Consider the following 14,543-nt stretch of genomic DNA (forward strand, 5'->3'; position numbering starts at 1 on the left):
CCCCCCCCCCCTTTTTTTTTTTTTTTTTTTTTTTTTTTTGAAGACCGCTCCCTCTCGTTTTAGTCATGCAATCTGCACCAAGTCCACTACTAGAGCCTATGAACTCTATTTTATTGTTTATGGTCCACATTACAATATGAGAATAAAATAAATGTTTATTGTTATAATATTAAATATACATTTTTAATGTAATAAAAGTTTGTTTTAAAATAATATTTATTTTTAATTTATTAATAATATATCTAAAAATGCACCTTAACGGGACGTTTGGTTAGAGAGAATGGATTAGGAGGCCGAAAAATAAATTGCAATTCTATGGGAGAAGAATAACGTGGAGATAAAGTGAAATTTAAATTTCAGTATTTGATTTGTAGTAATAGAATTACTGGAAATTGATTGCATGACCAGAGATGTCGGATATCAATTTTTCCTAAAAATCAAGGGAGGCATGAGATTCTAATTCCATAAAAATTAAGGAATTACAATTCTGCCCAACCAAACCAAACGAAGGAATTTACTTTGCTTTCAAAATTATGTGAGAATAAAATTGTAATTGCCTAGGGGGAGCACTGGCATAGTGGCATGATACAACAATGTTTGCCCAGCAAAATCTCTTGTTAACATTAATTTCAAGAAATCAAAGGCAAGATCAAACAGTTGGTCACTAGACAAGCTCAATATAAGCCATTGGTGCATTGTCCCCTCGCCGAGGAAGCGTTCTTATTATCCGGGTGTATCCTCCATTTCTGTCGCCGTACCTCTCTGGGACCTCGGCAAATAAAGCATGCACGATTTGCTTCTCGTAGATGAACCCGAGGGCTTGCCTTCGCTTGTGAAGACTGCCTTCCTTGGCCAACGTGATCATTTTGTCAACGTACTTTCTCATTGCCCTCGCTCTCGCCCTAGTCGTCTTGATGCGTCCATACTTGAGAAGCTGAGTTGTGAGGCCTCGCAAAAGCGCCTTTCGCTGGTCGGGGGGTCTATTCAGTTTAGGTACCCTCCTGCCGTGTCTCATGGCAAAGAATCGGCAACCATTGCCAATCATGGTGAAAGTGTGCTCGAAACTTGTAGAATCTGCAAGACGAGAATATATTAAGATGGAAGTGGCACAAATATGTTACTCACTAAGCAGCTAACAGCTGATCATTAGTCTAAAATTTGGAAACAAGTGAACTTTTGGCAACTTAATCTCGAACTGATACACACACATCTATCACGAAGCACAAAATGTTCTAAAAACCACATTTTCTCTATGCGTTTCCGGGGAAAAACTAAAAGAGCTAGGTTTGGGCTAGAGCCATGTATTCCGCCCCTTCCAAAATTTACACCAAAACTAATGAAAAAGAGTAAATTTCTCCAAAAATATGAATAAACTACTAGTAAACAAAAACCCCGGAGGCTTGATAACAAGTTAAAGCTGTGTTTATTTCAATTCTCCAGTTATCCACACACCCTAAACGTCTATTTGGACCCTAATTCCACCACAAAAGCTAGCTCAAGAGTGGATTATGAACTGCTCTAAGATCCCCCGAAAGGCCTCGAGAACTGATGTGGGATGAATCACTATTGGAACCCCATGTTTATAAACATGGATTCTAGTCAGAGTAGTGGCTCCACAAAAAAAGATAAAAACGAAGGTACCTAAGCTATGTGTGGTTAAAAGCATCCAACTTCGAATCAATTAATCTCATGATGCCCAATAGACAGATTATCCCATACAAAGATACAACCACCACAAACACTTATGCGATTGAATGAATATATCCAAGTTCCATTGTCATTTCACAAACAATTTCCAAAAAAACAAATCCGTCAAGTGAAGATTATAAGTGCTATTGGGGATATGGGAGGATGAGAATCATGAGATAATACATAGTACCCCCACTCAATAAGCATGAATGAAAATTTTACTATACAAATTCTCAACCAAAAATTACAAGCCAAAAAAACCAGACAAGTTCATCTAATCCAATTGACAAGACAATTATTCAGAACCCACTCACAACAGGTTCAAATGAAAATATATACATTAATGAAATATCTCCAACTAAAAGATTCATCACCTTAAGTTAATATAGAAAAATCCTAATCCACAGTTCCACACAAATTTGGAAGTGTATAGCACTAAGAATTAGTGACAATTTGCACTCTTACTAGTTCGCTGTGCCTTTTAGAATCAATTATCAATAGCCCGCACGGGCAGCTCAGTTGGCTCCTGGCTGGTTGTAGATTGTGGGGAAAGACGATATAGCCCTACAGTCTCGTGTAGGAGATACATCCAATATGGTGGGCTCCTCGTGGATACCAGCACGGGTCCTTCCAACTAATGAGCTATTTACCCCGTAGGCTATATGTGGTGCCTTGAGGAATTTCGCCTTTTGTGGGCGAGAATCAATTACCAATAAATGGAACTAAAATCAGTTTTCTAATCCCCCCAAAAAGGGGAAGATTCATGAAGATTTTATCCCCCTTCCCCAAGATTTAATCCCCCTCCTTTTTTCTCCCTCAAACATCAATGGGCATTTATACACCAGGAAATTACTTCTAAGTAAAAAAGGAACTCCAAAATTCGACAATAAGCTGAACTTAGTGGCCTCGGAAGAATAAAGATAGCATCTTGAAACAAAAAATGTGAACTTTAGAGCCATTAAAACAAACCAAGTAACAATACAGAAAGCAATGTATATCTTAATTAATTCCTGAATCTACAATTAGGGATAATGTACCTGGAGAAAAATGAGAGAGGAGCGAATGGAAAGGGGCAAGGCCCACGAAGGCGCGGACAGTTCCTGGTTGAGATTTGGCTCGGGAAAGCCTCAGTGGAGAGGGAGAAGACCTAGATGAGAAACGAAGTGAAGAGGTCGAAGACGATTGAATACAAGGAAGCGCTGATCTTAGTGGCGCCATATTCCAGGCTAAGGAGGCTGAAGTGCTCGCACACGCCGCCATTTTCGATTGAATTTCTTTCTTGCTCTCTCTGCTTATGGTGGACGTATGAATTGGCGTTGATAAGGAAGATTGAGCAAGGCTTACTTGAATGGATAATTCGAAATTGGCCCCAAAGTTCTGTACAAATTTCACTCACCTCCCTCATAACTTTTACAATTAAAACTAGTTATAATTTTTAAACTAAAATATCTATATAATTTAATATCATAACCTGCTGTCCAAATACACTGAGGGTCCGTTTATAAAGTAGGAAAATCACTTCTGAAAAATGAGTTATTTTTCATAAAATATTTTCCTTCTTGGTGTTTGATTGCATTTTGAAAATTGTTTGGATATGTTTGGTTCAATTTCTGGAAAATGAATAAATTGTATAATTAAACATTTTAATTATTTTATAAATATTTATAATAATATTTTTTTAATCGTATTCGGCGGACTGGTTTTCCCTGAAAACGATATTAGAAGCCTTGGTCTGGAAACCGCCGTTCGTTGTTCGTCGATGTAGCTTGGTCCGAAAAATGACTTCCATCAAAATAGGCTGATTTTCCACGATCAACAAAAAATATTTTTCGTTGACTGAATTTTTCAAGTGTATCTAAACACTAGAAATTTGAAAATGATTTATGTAAATTATTTTTTTAGTTTCCAAACACACCCTAAAGTAAATAAACAAATATTAATGCATTCGATGGGTTATAGAGTTACTTGATAAAATGGGCCCAGAAGTCTAAATCATTAGTTAGAGAGTAACTTGACTTTACGCTTGACACGCTACATAAATGGAAGACCCAACTCTTGTAGTTGCTCTTCCGCTTCCTAGCAAGAGAGAGATTCTCCATTATTTGCTCTTTGCTATAAAGAGAAGTTGTAACACTTTCCTCATAGTGAAACACTTTTAGCTTTGCCCGTAATTTTTATTTTATTGGGGTTTTCCATGTAAAGTTTGTCTCTATATTATTATTAATTTCTTTCTTGCTCTATATTTACTTCTTGTATCGCCTATAAGGATTAATCCTGATCGAGTGATGTTGCATGTCTAGAAAAATTCTGGTTAAGACCTGGTATTTAAGTAGTGCATTCGTGACTCACCTATCTTTTTCAAGAAATATTTTCTTGGCCTGGTGTGCTAGAAACTCATTTGGTAGTCTTCATATTCTTCTTTTCCCATGGTAGTCTCAATATTGACAATGTTGTTGATTGCCATCACACTATCAGTCTAGAGCAAGACATGTTCATATATAATTCTAACTTGCCCCAAGCAAATTGTAACCCTTTGATCATACCCCAGAATTTTGCCATTATATTGGAGACATTCTTTTAATTATATCCATAGATCATAGGGAAATCAACCATGCACATGTGTAATTCTCTTGAAATACATGTGAACTCTTTTCTACTTAGGCACCATATGTTGGAGAAAAAAAAAATTTAAGACAACGGGCTATAGGCTACTGTGTGAAAACTCTATACAATAATAATAATTATTATGAAATTGGACTGATGTATTATTGAATGACAAATACTATTTTTACTGTACTCTCAAATTCTACTATTAATTTTTATTCCCTTTCTCAAAATTTTGATGTTACATTTTTTTGAACTTATAAGATGGAGATAAATTATCATTTTTTACAACATCAAAGAGTAAAAGTGAGGGAGTAGAGATAGGAAGTCCATGCACTACAGTAGAATTCTTATTGAATTACCTCTCTCCTTACCCTTTAGAGCAAATTTCACTTTTAGTCCCCGACTATTGTGGCATTGCCACATTTAGTCTTATTCTTTTAATTTTGTCATATTACATCAATGACTTTAAGCAACTTCCGCATTTAGTCATCGATTATTATGTCATTGCCACATTTAGTCATTTTTTTTTAATTTTGTCATATTACATCTATGACTTTCTGTTAAAAATTCCATTATTTTATCATTAGAATTAACAAATAACAAAGAAAAAAATCCTTACACATATCGTAACTCATATTTCAAACACATTAAAAATATCGTAAATATCAACGAATGTAATATCGTAACTCAAAAAAATACGAGTTACGATAGGTATATGGATTTTTTTCCTTTGTTATATGTCAATTTAAGGATATCACTGTATTTCAATTACGTAACTCATATTTCTAACGGGAAAAAATAATTAAAATTTTAACGGAATATTAATGGTTGCAATAAAATGAAAGTCATGGATATAATACGACAAAATTAAAAGAATAGAACTAAATGTGGCAATGTCATAATAGTCGATGACTAAAAGTGAAAAGTTGCTCAAAGTCATGGATGTAATATGACAAAATTTAAAAAAATATGACTAAATGTGACAATGCCACAATAGTCAATGACTGAAAAAGGTATTATTCAAAGTTAGAGATGTAATATGACAAAATTAAAAGAATATGACTAAATGTAACAATGCCACAATAGTGGATGACTAAAAATAAAATTTGCTCTTACCTTTATATATCTCACCAAATTGTAGTTTTGCATTGCCATCCAAACTTTGAAATTCCAACACATGCATTTATTGATGCAACCATTTGCATTTGGTTTTGGGTTTAAGTCTTTTCTTATTAAATATGGCATTGTGGATTTTGATGAACAAGCTAAAGGATGACAATGGAATTTTGTTTTCTCCTTTTTTTTTTTTTTTCCCTTCATTCTAGAATATAAAAATTAATGCAATCTATCATTTCGAAAAGAACTTAAATATCATTTCAATATATTAAAATTAGGCAAACAAACGTAAGAATCCGATTCTCATGTTTAATAAACAAACTCCTTTGATTTTGTTTTGAGGTGGTTGTTTAAATACATTATTTGATTTGAACACTTTACCAATACAATAGCCTTTGACCTTATGGAACTTGTGAATTTTATAGGTTTAGTTTTGATATCACATCATCCTTGACTTTCCACTTGCACATTTTTATTATCATTATATTATTATACAAAAAAAAAATAAAAAATCCAACCTTCTAACTTTCTAACTTGAGTTGCCCCATTGAGTATTTCAAGTGATCGTCCAATCAACATTTAATCTTACTTTCAGCGGCAGAGTAGGACTTCGAACCCATTAGAAATCCTGAAGAGTCATTGAGTGACTTGAATCTGATGAGGAGTCACACAAAAGTGCATAAGTAGCCATGGATACAGGGATCACTTGGCAACTTGAAATTTACAACTTTTAAGAGTTGGTACTGTGGTGTTTCCCTTACTTTATAATAGTTGATTATCGTAGTTAAATCAACGGTTTGCTTTAGTTTGTACTTTTTAGTTAAAACTTTATTATCACACAACCATAAGTATATGTGTGTATATATATATATATGAAATACATTAAAAAAAAATAGTTAAACATTCTCTTTTGCCTTAAAAAAAATAATCAACATCTAATAATACTCGATATTAATTATATGAAAAATTAGTTATTCATTCCCAACAATCAATAAAATTAAAGAGTCTCGTTTGGATCTCTTTATATATATTTTTGTTTTTGTGTATCCATTTACATGTAAACTACAATATCTTTGATGGGTTATCTTTCACGCAAGATTGAAGAGTCATGCAATTTCTTCCACTGGAAGAAGAAGCTCAAAAAGGCTCATCCAAACAGGCCCTCTGAGCTCACAGAATTTTCTTACTCTCAGCTCCACGCCGCCACCAACGGCTTCTCCAAACACAACCTCCTCGGTCAAGGCAGCCACGGCTTTGTCTACAAAGCTCAGCTTCTTAACGGCCGGAAAAGTTTTGTCGCCGCCGTGAAAATTAACAAACAGAGTGAAATCAACGGCGGCGCCGCCGCTGAGAACGAGCTGCGAATACTGTCGCGAGTTTATCAGCTGCGGCTCGTGAACTTGCTCGGCTACGGCTTGGACACGGCTAAGAACATATTGACGGTTGTGGAGTTTATGCCGAACGGTTCGCTGTACGAGTTGCTCCATTGCTCGACCAGACCGCCCGGGTGGGACCGGCGGGTCCGGTTCGCGTTGCAGATCGCGAGAGCGGTCCGGTTTTGCCACTCGCTGGACCCGCCGGTTATTCACAGGGATATAAAGTCGTCGAACGCGCTGATCGACGAGAAGCTCCACGCGCGGCTCGGGGACTTCGGCTTGGCTCTGATGGGGATGTCGGCGCCGCCGCCGCCACCGGCAGGAACGTTGGGGTATCTCGACCCGGGCTATCTTGCGCCGGGTGACGTCAGCACCAAGTGTGACGTCTTCAGTTTCGGGATTTTGCTGCTGGAGATCATGACCGGCCGGAACGCAATCGACGTGAAATACAGTCCGCCGTCGGTGATGGATTGGGCGGTGCCGCTGATTAATTCCGGCGACTACGCCGAGATTTTCGACCCGAGAATCGGTACGCCGGAGAACTGCTCTTCACTCCGGCAGCTTGCGGAAGTAGCCGCCAGATGCGTTACAAAGGCGGCTGCAGAGCGGCCGACAATGGCGGAGGTTGTGCGATGCCTAAAGGCGGTGTATAAACGGGTGAGAATACCGNGTGCGATGCCTAAAGGCGGTGTATAAACGGGTGAGAATACCGCCGATACGGTGGCGCGTGAATTGTATGCGCGAACCATCGCGCGTGGATAAACATGAATTGTTAGACGACAGCAAGGAAATGGTCAAGATTTCCATGGTTGGAAGCAGGAGGACCAGGAAAGTATCTAATGTATCAACTGTAGAATTGGATAACAATATGAATGGTTAAAAAACCGCTCATCCTCTATAACTGTATGTCGGTATTTACTTATAATATAAAAGAATTAAAGCATAACTTCATTAAATACAAATTATGTTAGGGTGGGTTTGGTTAACAGGTTTTAGTATAAGGTTATTGTTTAATTGACAGGTTTTTAGAATATTGCTATAGGTTTGGAATATTTCATACCCTTATTAAATAAGGGTTTTATTTCTTTTCCTCATTTCTTTCCCAATTATTAATAATAATTTCCATTCTATACTATACTACCAAACATGCAAAATACTTTCACTAAAATCCATTATCCTTATCAAGTATTTGATATTCATACCGATTTCGATTCCCATGTGCGAACCAAACACACCCTTAATGATTTCATAATATATCATATCCTGCCCGTAAGGGCAGCTCAAGTGGTAAGAGAGTTACACCTGCAGCCGAGAGGTCGTGGGTTCGAACCTCAAGCCCTTGAGTTTGTGCCGGTCAGCTATGGGTAACCTAGGCTGATTTACCTCCTTGTGGCTCTTTGCCGGCTAGGGTCACAAGGCGAGGGCTTTACCCACATACTCACATAGTGAGGAGTGGGGTTTACCTCGTTAATAAATAAATAATATATCATATCCTTAAAGGTAGGGTTGCAATTTTCTTGGAGCTAAGATCTACATCAGTGGATAGTTGAGTGTGATTCAGAGATGATGATCAAATGGATTAATGAATTATAGGGTTGGAGGAAGGTATACATGGTGGGAGTGCAATGGAGAATTTGCTTAGTGCATGTAACTATGTAAGCACGAGTTGAGAAAGTAGTGGAACACATAATTGAGTCATATTTATAGAGAACAAAATAAAGTGATAGATTTTTTTAGTAATGCTTCTGTTTTGTAAGGAAGAGACATCACGTTGGTTGTTTCTTGAATGGGAACTTAGGTGTGTGCTCTATAGTGTGTAAATTTGAGTTCTTTGTTTGATACTAAAAGTTATACATTACACTTTAAAATTTTTCAAAAATTATTTATTTTTAGATCAATGGGATAAAGACTACCTAAAAGAAACATTCTAACTATATACGAATTGAAGTATCAAATAAGAACTTTCGCGGTTTTAAGAGAGTCGTCATATCTTTCATTAAAATCTAATGTATTTGTTGATTTGGTCAGATTGGACTTGACCCGTCGAGTAATAATCAAGTGGTATCATTCATAATTGAGAAATACAAAGCAGTTTTTGCTGGAAAAATGACAGAATAAGTTGTGGTCAAAGGGAATTGTGCAGAGTTCATGGTTGATCAACCATAACCAATAAAGCAATAATGGCTTCTGCCTTTTGCGAAAGTTTTTGAATAACGTCGTTACCGCTATGTGAGGAAAATGCTGACCTGCTAAGGGATACGTCTTTTTATAAATTCTTAGCCAAAAGTTTTTTTTTTTCTTAAAAAAGAGAAACAATTATATAAATTGTTACGGATTGTATTAGTAGATAAGTAAATACTTGCCCGCACAAACCGTTCAATTGGTCACAAATCTCTGTTGATCAATTGATCCCTTCATACGGTTCACAGTACAATCTTGTGGGAACACCTGCGATATGATGGGTGATTTTATCTTTTGTCACAAGATAAGTGAATACTCCGTACGTATTAGATACAGAGTGTATTTATAGAGGTTATATAAGGCGTAGTCTTAATCATAATTGGAATACTTTTTTTTTATGTGTTAATTGATTATTAAGTTTAGACATATGCGTTTTTATTTATGCTGCGTGAGGACATTCGTCAAAAACAATATTGATTTTACTTGATATTATCTCATAGTAAGAGAGTAATGAATAAATAGTGGTTACGGAGATGCTAACAACATTTATTGAGGAGCCAGACACTTATAAGAGGAGGCGTTGTGGTCGTCATTACTGTAGTTGTTAGTATAAAAGGAAGCTCATGTAACAAGTTTGGGGGGCTCCGTTTTCCCGACATACAACTCTAGTACTCTTGTATACAAAACACCTATTGTACTGCTCATTATACTGAATTAATAATACAAATTATACTCTGGTAATATATTTACCGACACCATGCAAACTCTTATTATGATGTAAGCGCATTCCACGTGCCATGGAAGTTGGTAAGATCCGCCTTGATAAATTCCCCCAATTGTGCTCCTATGGTTTCTCCAATCTTTAGAGTGGTGAACTTCTGAGGTATCTTATGGATTTGGACCCAAAACACAGTATTGGTTAGCTTAGCATATGGAGACTCATTGTTTCTCAGCCTTCGCTGAGATTTGTTCATAAGACTATGGACCATCTTCAAGCACTCTCCGCATATCCTTCTCAAGAAAAAAAAAAAAAAGAATATGAAGAGATTTTTTTTTTTTTTTTTTTTGTATATCACTAATCAATACTTAAATCAAGATAATTGAATTATTTTTTAGAGTTATATGCTATAATTAAGTACAATTATCACAAAACAAAAAGGTATGTATTCTTTTCACCCAGTTTTAAAGATTTGGATATAATTGTCACAAGATGTAAATGTTTGATTTTTTTTTACTAGGTTTTAAAGGTTTGAATATAATTATATTGTCACACAGTGTGAATGTTTGAAATTTTTTTGCCAATAAAACTAACTAAAAATTATTACACATATTATGGGTATCTAAGCAATACAAAATTTATGTTAAAATATGAATTTCAAAAGATGAAAAAAATTGTAACCCAAATTTCCCCTTTGACTTGGTTATAATAATTGACGGAATATTGGATACTAGTCTAATTCAATAGTTAATTAAAATGCAACAGCTCAAGCAATATTTCGGATCTGATAGCCCAAGTCCGATATGAGCATGCTTAAAAATGGCATCATTAGCAATATTCCATGGATAGTTATGTTGTTTCTGCCACACAAAAGACGATGCGTCATCTTGAAGTTGTTGCCAATGATTAAGTCTTTAATATTCGCTAAGGGCATGTTTGGTTGGGTGGACACTTCCAAGGAAAATGTTTTCCTCCAAACCATGGAAAATGGCCACTTCCTAATTTGGTTCATTGGAACTTCTTTCCCATGGGAAATGAGTTCCTCTAAAATGAGGAAAACAAATTCTGAGGTGATGTTAGGTATTTTATTTTCCATTGCACTTGGGAACAAAAATGGAGGTTGTAGGACTATATTACCCTTGTATATCTCTCTCTTAATTACATACATATAAATAGCAAGTTCAAAGCATATTTAACACCCAATAATAATAATAATAATAATAATAATAATAATAATAATCTATATCTATACTATATATAAAAATATTATCCTTCTCCCAAACTTTCCCGCCCAAACTTAGGGGCATTTTAGTCAAAATACTGATTTTATTAATTAATTAATTTATTGATTATTTATTAATTTATTTATTGATTATAAGGTAAATTGGACAATTATTTTGGGTAATTATTGATTATATTAGTTAACCATATATATTTTCATAACCCCGTTATAAATTTGACAAGAATGCAGAGTTGGTAGGAGAATGGAGGTTGATGAGTGGGTGATCACCCTTGCGTTTCCTTATGGAGAACGACTCAACCGTGGAAATATTTCTCCTGGGATTTATGCTTTTCTTCCTACAGAAATGATCCAGGGATGCCATTCTTTTGAATAGCAAATGGAATAAGGGATTCTCAACTGTGTTTCTGTGGATAGTATATACTGTGAACTCTCCTCCCCTCCGCAGATGAGAGGCGAACAACAACGGCGGCGGATCTGCGACGGTGGCGAGTTCTTCTTCCTCCGGCGAGTTCTCCTCCTCCGGTTATCTCTCTCTCCCTACCGGTTGAAGAAGATGATGATGAAATGGCAAGTAACATTTTCTTCTTTTATTATTATTATTATTATTATTATTATTATTATTATTATTGTTATTGTTATTATTATATTATTATTACACACAGGTGGAAATACTTGAGAAGAAAGAAAAGAAAAGGAAGAAAAATAATGGAACGCCCGAAAAATAAGGAAAAGCAAAGGAAAAAAAAAAAGAAAAAAAGAAAAGGAAATGGGTGTTGATAAAGATGATGGTGATGTTTTGTTTTATTATTATTATTATCCCGCAATAAGAAAATTTTCATAGAGAGCCTATGGGATGGAAGGCGTTAAGGAAAAGAAACAGAAAGAACCAGAAGAAAAATTCCCCTATACCATTTCTACTTCAACACAATTCGCTTTTTCTTTGTTTGGGTCCATTTGCATGAAGTGCTTTATTGGGATCTAAAGAAAAAAATAGGATCATTCGGGATAATCAAGTTTTTTTTGCTCACCTATTCAGCTATTCTGTTAAGAGTATAATAATAATAATAATAATAATAATATAATACTTCTTAATAATAATCTAAAACTCTGAATATAATTTTACTAATATTAATAACAATATAATAATAATATTTCAAAACTCTTAATATAACTTCCTACTTAAACTTTCCTATTAAATCCGTTTATAACGGTAATTACAAATATAGAATCTATCTATACTATATATAAAAACAATATCATCCTCCAAAATTTTCCGCCCAAAATATATAAAAACAATATCATCCTCCAAAATTTTCCGCCCAAACTTAGGGGCATTTTAGTAATATGGTAATTATTATGATAAAATAATATTAATTATAATTGGTTATAATTCATTATTAGTAATTATGATAATTATTATAATAGAAATATTTCACAATAATATTTTATATCATCAATTTAAAATGGAACGGAAATTAGGTAAATTGGAAAAGGAAATGAATATTAATAATTGATTGAAAATTAAAAACAGAAAAAAGAACGGAAATTATGTCAATTGGAAAAGGAAATGAATATTAGTAATTGACTGAAAATTAAAAAATTTTCATAATTAATTAAAATGGAAAAGGAAATGGTCAAATCATTGCATTTTAAATTTTCACAATAATATTACACAGTAGAATAAATCAAATCACAATTAAATCGTAAATCTTTCACAATTTTAAACAATGGGATAGAAATTAAAAATGAAACGGAAATATTTAAATAATAATATTATACATCATCAATAGTAAAAGTAAATTAAAAATGGAAATGAAATATTTTTAATAATAATAGTCTATATTATCAATAGTAAAGGCATATTTGAAATTTTAAACAATAGTAAAGGTAAATTAAAAATGGAATGAAAATATCAGTGCATATATTATTCTAATTAACTAATTAACTGAAAATAAAAAAAATAATAATCGACTGAAAATGAATATGATATTACTAATTGGCTGAATATATAAAAGGAAATGAATATTAATAACTGACTACAAATAAAAAATATCCATAATTGACTAAAATGAAAAAGGAAATGGTTAGATCATTGCATTTTAATTAAAAAAAAAAAAGGAATGGAAATATTTTAATAACAATATTCTACATCATCAATAGTAAAGGCATATTTTAAACAATATTAAAGGTAAATTAAAAATAGAACCGAAATTAGATAAAAACATCACTGCATCTCATATTTTAATTGACTGAAAAAAAAGAATAATTGGTTGAAAATGAATCTGATATTAATAATTAGCGGAATATATAAAAAGATCACTAATTGACTGATATTCTATAGTTATATATTTTTTATTGTTCTCTGTAATTTCTCATATTTCTCTTTATTGCTTAGTAATGGAGTCAAATTACGTCCCTCAGGACAAGGAAAAGCTCTATAAGGCTCCGGTTGATGCGTTGTTATTTGGTCAAGGAATATCAACATGTTGCAATCAACCAACAAACACTGACATGCTTATTCCATGACTCCAAGGTACATATTGCATTTATACACTTTTTTTACAGCATTGAATTTTAAAAAGGGAAAATGACACTTTTTTTCCCTATGTTATGTGCATATAGCACTTTTCCCTCCTGAGTTATTAAAGTGGCAGTTTTTCCCCCTCAATTATTTTTAAAGTGGTAGTTTTCTCCCCTGTAATGTTAAATTGACATTTTTGTCCTTAAAAATAACTATTTCATTTATTTTTATTCTCCAACCAATTATTACTAATATGTATGGAAGATCACGGTTCAATACGAACCTAATCGAACACTGTAGTCTGTAGCAATTGAACCTAAATAGTATGGACGTTTACGGTTACGATTCATAACCGAAAAAATAAAATAAAATAATTGTTGAATTTAGACTGTTTTTAAATAAGAAATAAAATTATAAAAATAAATAAATAAGTTTTGATTGGCGAAATCAAAATTGGAACCGAACCGTACCGATTTATCAAAATAAGTGTTTGATCATTTTTACTATATATGACTATTGTTCAGTTCCGATTCACAGTTCAACAATGATTTAATTTTATTTTTCAGTTCTGAATCGTAACCAGAACCGTCCATACTATTTCGGTATGATTGCTACAGTGTTTGGTTAGCTTCGAACCGAATCGTAATCATCCATACCTATAAGTAATAATTTGTTGGAGAAGAAAAATAAATGAAATAATTATTTTTAAGGGTAACAATGTCAATTTAACATTTCAGGGGGAAAAACTGCCACGTTAATAACACAGGGGAAAAAAGTGCTATAAGCACATAACATAGGGGGAAAAAGTGTCATTTTCCCTTAATATTGGACTAATACTATAGTTTAAACTCATACTATAATTTAGACTCATACTCATACTATATTGGTTGAATGCTTTATTTCAGAATACTGAACTTATGTTGTATGTTAGACAATCATACTTCAATATACATCACAAAATTTAATCACATAATGAATTTGCTATCCACAAAATATAATCACAAAATGAATTTGTTACTCATAGAATATAAATTTATATTATTTATTTATTAATATTGAATTAATACTATAGTTTAGACTTTACTATATATT

General features: G+C 33.6%; 2 protein-coding genes across 3 annotated transcripts; one reads left to right on the top strand and one right to left on the bottom strand.

The window, feature by feature from the left end:
• Nucleotides 1-498: 498 nt before the first annotated feature.
• On the bottom strand, nt 499-2,993 carry LOC116026645 (50S ribosomal protein L17, chloroplastic). The gene is made up of 2 exons (XM_031267977.1): nt 2,727-2,993; nt 499-1,074 (listed from the first exon to the last, which is right to left on the bottom strand). Exons 1-2 carry the CDS (start codon nt 2,947-2,949, stop codon nt 665-667), a joined length of 633 nt encoding a protein of 210 aa, XP_031123837.1. The 5' UTR covers nt 2,950-2,993; the 3' UTR covers nt 499-664.
• Nucleotides 2,994-6,400: 3,407 nt separating this feature from the next.
• On the top strand, nt 6,401-7,774 carry LOC116026832 (serine/threonine-protein kinase-like protein At1g28390). 2 transcript variants are annotated; one of them, XM_031268245.1, is made up of 3 exons: nt 6,401-6,911; nt 6,987-7,430; nt 7,474-7,774. In XM_031268245.1, the coding sequence occupies exons 1-3, from the start codon at nt 6,489-6,491 to the stop codon at nt 7,666-7,668; spliced, it is 1,062 nt and encodes a 353-aa protein (XP_031124105.1). In that variant the 5' UTR covers nt 6,401-6,488; the 3' UTR covers nt 7,669-7,774. The 2 variants fall into 2 exon arrangements, with proteins under 2 accessions (XP_031124105.1, XP_031124104.1); XM_031268244.1 differs by having other exon boundaries at nt 6,401-7,430.
• Nucleotides 7,775-14,543: the final 6,769 nt, after the last annotated feature.

Source organism: Ipomoea triloba, chromosome 8, assembly GCF_003576645.1.
Source record: "Ipomoea triloba cultivar NCNSP0323 chromosome 8, ASM357664v1".
Classification (NCBI taxonomy): domain Eukaryota; kingdom Viridiplantae; phylum Streptophyta; class Magnoliopsida; order Solanales; family Convolvulaceae; genus Ipomoea; species Ipomoea triloba.